Source organism: Puntigrus tetrazona, unplaced genomic scaffold (genome assembly GCF_018831695.1).
Source record: "Puntigrus tetrazona isolate hp1 unplaced genomic scaffold, ASM1883169v1 S000000374, whole genome shotgun sequence".
In the NCBI taxonomy this organism is placed as follows: domain Eukaryota; kingdom Metazoa; phylum Chordata; class Actinopteri; order Cypriniformes; family Cyprinidae; genus Puntigrus; species Puntigrus tetrazona.
Genome location: NW_025048029.1, coordinates 1 through 3,196, shown reverse-complemented (window position 1 = coordinate 3,196; position 3,196 = coordinate 1). Strand labels below are relative to the sequence as shown.

General features: G+C 39.6%; 1 protein-coding gene across 1 annotated transcript; it reads left to right on the top strand.

Annotated features, from left to right (window-relative positions):
* Positions 1-71: 71 nt before the first annotated feature.
* On the top strand, positions 72-3,190 carry LOC122333778 (multiple C2 and transmembrane domain-containing protein 1-like; the record flags this gene model as incomplete). Its single annotated transcript, XM_043231567.1, has 4 exons — positions 72-239; positions 1,211-1,341; positions 1,454-1,640; positions 3,007-3,190. Coding segments are annotated over 4 exons (670 nt in total), but the record flags the coding sequence as incomplete, so codon positions are not given.
* Between the last annotated feature and the right edge of the window lie 6 nt (positions 3,191-3,196).

Here is a 3,196-nt window from a genome sequence, read left to right as displayed (position 1 = left end):
CAGGAGAGCGAGTAGATGACCACAGTTGTTTTGTCCTGTGATGTGTGTGTGTGTGTGTGTGTGGAGCGCAGCAGCAGCAGAATCTCCGGCTGTCAGACCTGCACAAGAAGTCTCAGCTGTGGAGGGGCATCGTGAGCATCAGGCTCATCGAGGGTCGTAACCTCATCCCCATGGACCAGAACGGCCTGAGTGACCCCTACGTCAAGTTCAAACTAGGCCCTCAGAAGTACAAGAGCAAGGTATGAGCCACACGACGCCGTGTGATCTCTTTTTAAATACCTCTGGACTTACTGTCCACAATTCAGCCTTTATACCACAGAAAAAATATTTTCTCCCCTCATCTGACAGAAATTTCTTTGCTGAAAAAGAATAAGGAGTGTCTAGTTACTCTAAGTGCAGGATATGACGCAGATCGACCTGGCAAACTTAAATAATCAAAAATGGGAAAATAAAGTATCAGTTAGGGTTAGGATAGGTGTGTCTATAGAGTAGGCTTTATTAGCCCAATAAGGTGGCATCCATTTAATAAGTTGATTACGTTTATTAAGTAAGTTATTATTTCACACTGTTTTGTGCAACACCGAGGTGCAGATAATTGCCAAAAAGTAGTATAAACAGCAGAAAATCCTGCTATTTAAATATAGTGTAAATAGCATATATCCCTAAGAAAATATTACATTTTTACTAGCAATAGAGGCTATTTACACTAAATATGAATATCCTCTATTTGCAAATAGCCACTGGCATAATAATATTCATCAATAACCCTAGCTTGCATTATTCACAGCAACAAATGAAAATTAAACAGTAAAAATTATTATTTGTTTTGGTAGCACTTTATTTTATTAGTTGCTTATTAGCATGCATATTAGATATTTATTAGTGCCAATTAAGCACATAATAATGACTTATTCTACATACATAATCCTACTCAATACCTAAACTTAAAACATAACTTAACTATTAATAAGCAGCAAATTAAGCGTTTATTGAGGAAAAAGTAGTAGTTAAAAAGTTGTACCAGTTACCTCTGTTTTGTATACGTTTAATAAAATGAAATCATATAATGTTTTTATTTATTCATACATTTTTCATTGATTATTTTTATCTCAGCACGTTCACATCATCATACGTCAGTATATGTTTCAGCAGAATCATCGCTATTGAATGCTATTTCTCCGTTACTTATTCTTGTCTTTTGTACAAACAGACAATTCCCAAGACCCTGAACCCCCAGTGGAGGGAGCAGTTCGACTTGCATCTGTATGACGAGGAGGGAGGCATTCTGGACATCTCCGTTTGGGATAAAGACATTGGACGGAGAGACGACTTCATCGGCCAGTGCGTACAACTAGCCTTTATTCACGTTATCAGTACCTGAAAATCAATCCCATCAATACGCCATCGCTAGATGCTTGATTTATAAGAAGTACTCGTGTTTGACGCATCTCAGGTGTCAGCTGGACCTGTCCAGCTTGAGCAGAGAGAAGACACATAAGCTGGAGCTGGATCTGGAGGAGGATAAAGGTACACTGGTGCTGCTGGTGACTCTGACCGCCACGGTCGCGGTCTCCATCTCTGACCTGTCCGTCAACCTGCTGGACGACCCAGAGGAACGCCAGCAGATCATTAGGAGATATGTAAGCGCCGCGTCCTCCTTACGCCCAAACACAAAACGGTTCGGCAAGTGTTGCTTTTAACTGCTAACTCGTCTTCCTCTAGAGGGCACTGCATAACTATATCCTCCTTTGAGCAGCGTTCTGATCTCAGTATGGTTTTCGCAGGATTTAGCACTTGTAAATAAAAATGTGGCTCAACCAATGAAATTAATTTCTTACTCAGTTTTCACATCTGTGATTGACCTACCCTGTCTAACACAATCTGAGTGATGCTTCAGAATGATAATAATTAAAATTGAAATAATAAAATTAATTATTAGCTATTAAATATAAAATGCAGAATATAAAACGTATAAATAGTGTGTTATTTTAAATAAAAAATAAAGTGCTGTGATAATATTTGTGAATGTAAGTAATCAAATGTACTTATATATGACTAAGCACCACGTTCTCAGTTTTTTTTATGTTTATTTTGGTTTTTGAAGAAAGTCATTTTGGCAGGCACACATTAAATTGGTCAAATGTGAAAGCAAAAACTTTTATAATGTTATAATAGGTTTCTATTTCGAATAGAACTTTTTACTCCTCAAATAATCCGGAAAAAATATTAAGCAACACGCGTTTTCAAAATCGATAATAATAATAAATGCCCTTTGACCTTCATATTAGAATGATTTCTGAAAGATCATGTGACACTGAAGACTGTAATGATGCTGAAAATCCAGCTTTTGCGCCACTGGAATAAATTGCATTTTAAATTATATTCACTTCCAAAACAAGTATTTTAAAATGCAATAACATATATATTTTTTACTGTGCTTTTGATCAATTAAATATGCAAAATACAGCAGAAACAGTTAAACTGCAGTACACTCCTGTGACCAAAAGGGGGCGTGAAACGATCACAGTCCAGTGCAGTACTGGATCAGCACTGTCCTCTCACAACTGGACAACGGTGGAGTAACTCACACCAAACAAAGACAGAGAGAGAGAGAGAGACATCTCGCCGCTCTCGGAGCTGTCTGTCCTCTCTATTCAGGGTTTGTCTTTGTCCTGCCACTGTCCCCCGGAGGGCCGGTCACTGAACCGCTTACAGAAACTCACCACCAATGCAGACTGACCTTCTTTCATAACAGCTGCATAATGAAGATGTATTCGTGAGAGCCACCAGATAATCTGGCGTGGCGGCTCAGTGTTTTTGTCTCGGTGTCCACGGCCGAGTGGCTTTGACGTGGACACAAAACTGCTCGCGGACTCTGACAGCGGATTAGAGAAAGTTAGGGCCAAAATAGAGCTGTCAGAAACATATGGATGTATTGCTGCTCGGCAGATTGTGCGCTTTGAATGTAGTCATGGGCCTCCGCGATGCCTTTTTGTTCTTTTTCAGAGTCCATTAAGGTCGTTCTTTAAGCTGAAGGATGTCGGAGTCGTGCAGGTGAAGATCCTGCGGGCCGAGGGGCTGATGGCTGCTGATGTCACAGGTAAAAGCATATGTCACTTCCTGTATTTATTTGTGCCCAGTGGAACGATAACCAGGATTCTTGCTTACTTGACAAACCTGAAGTTATCAGGTGATT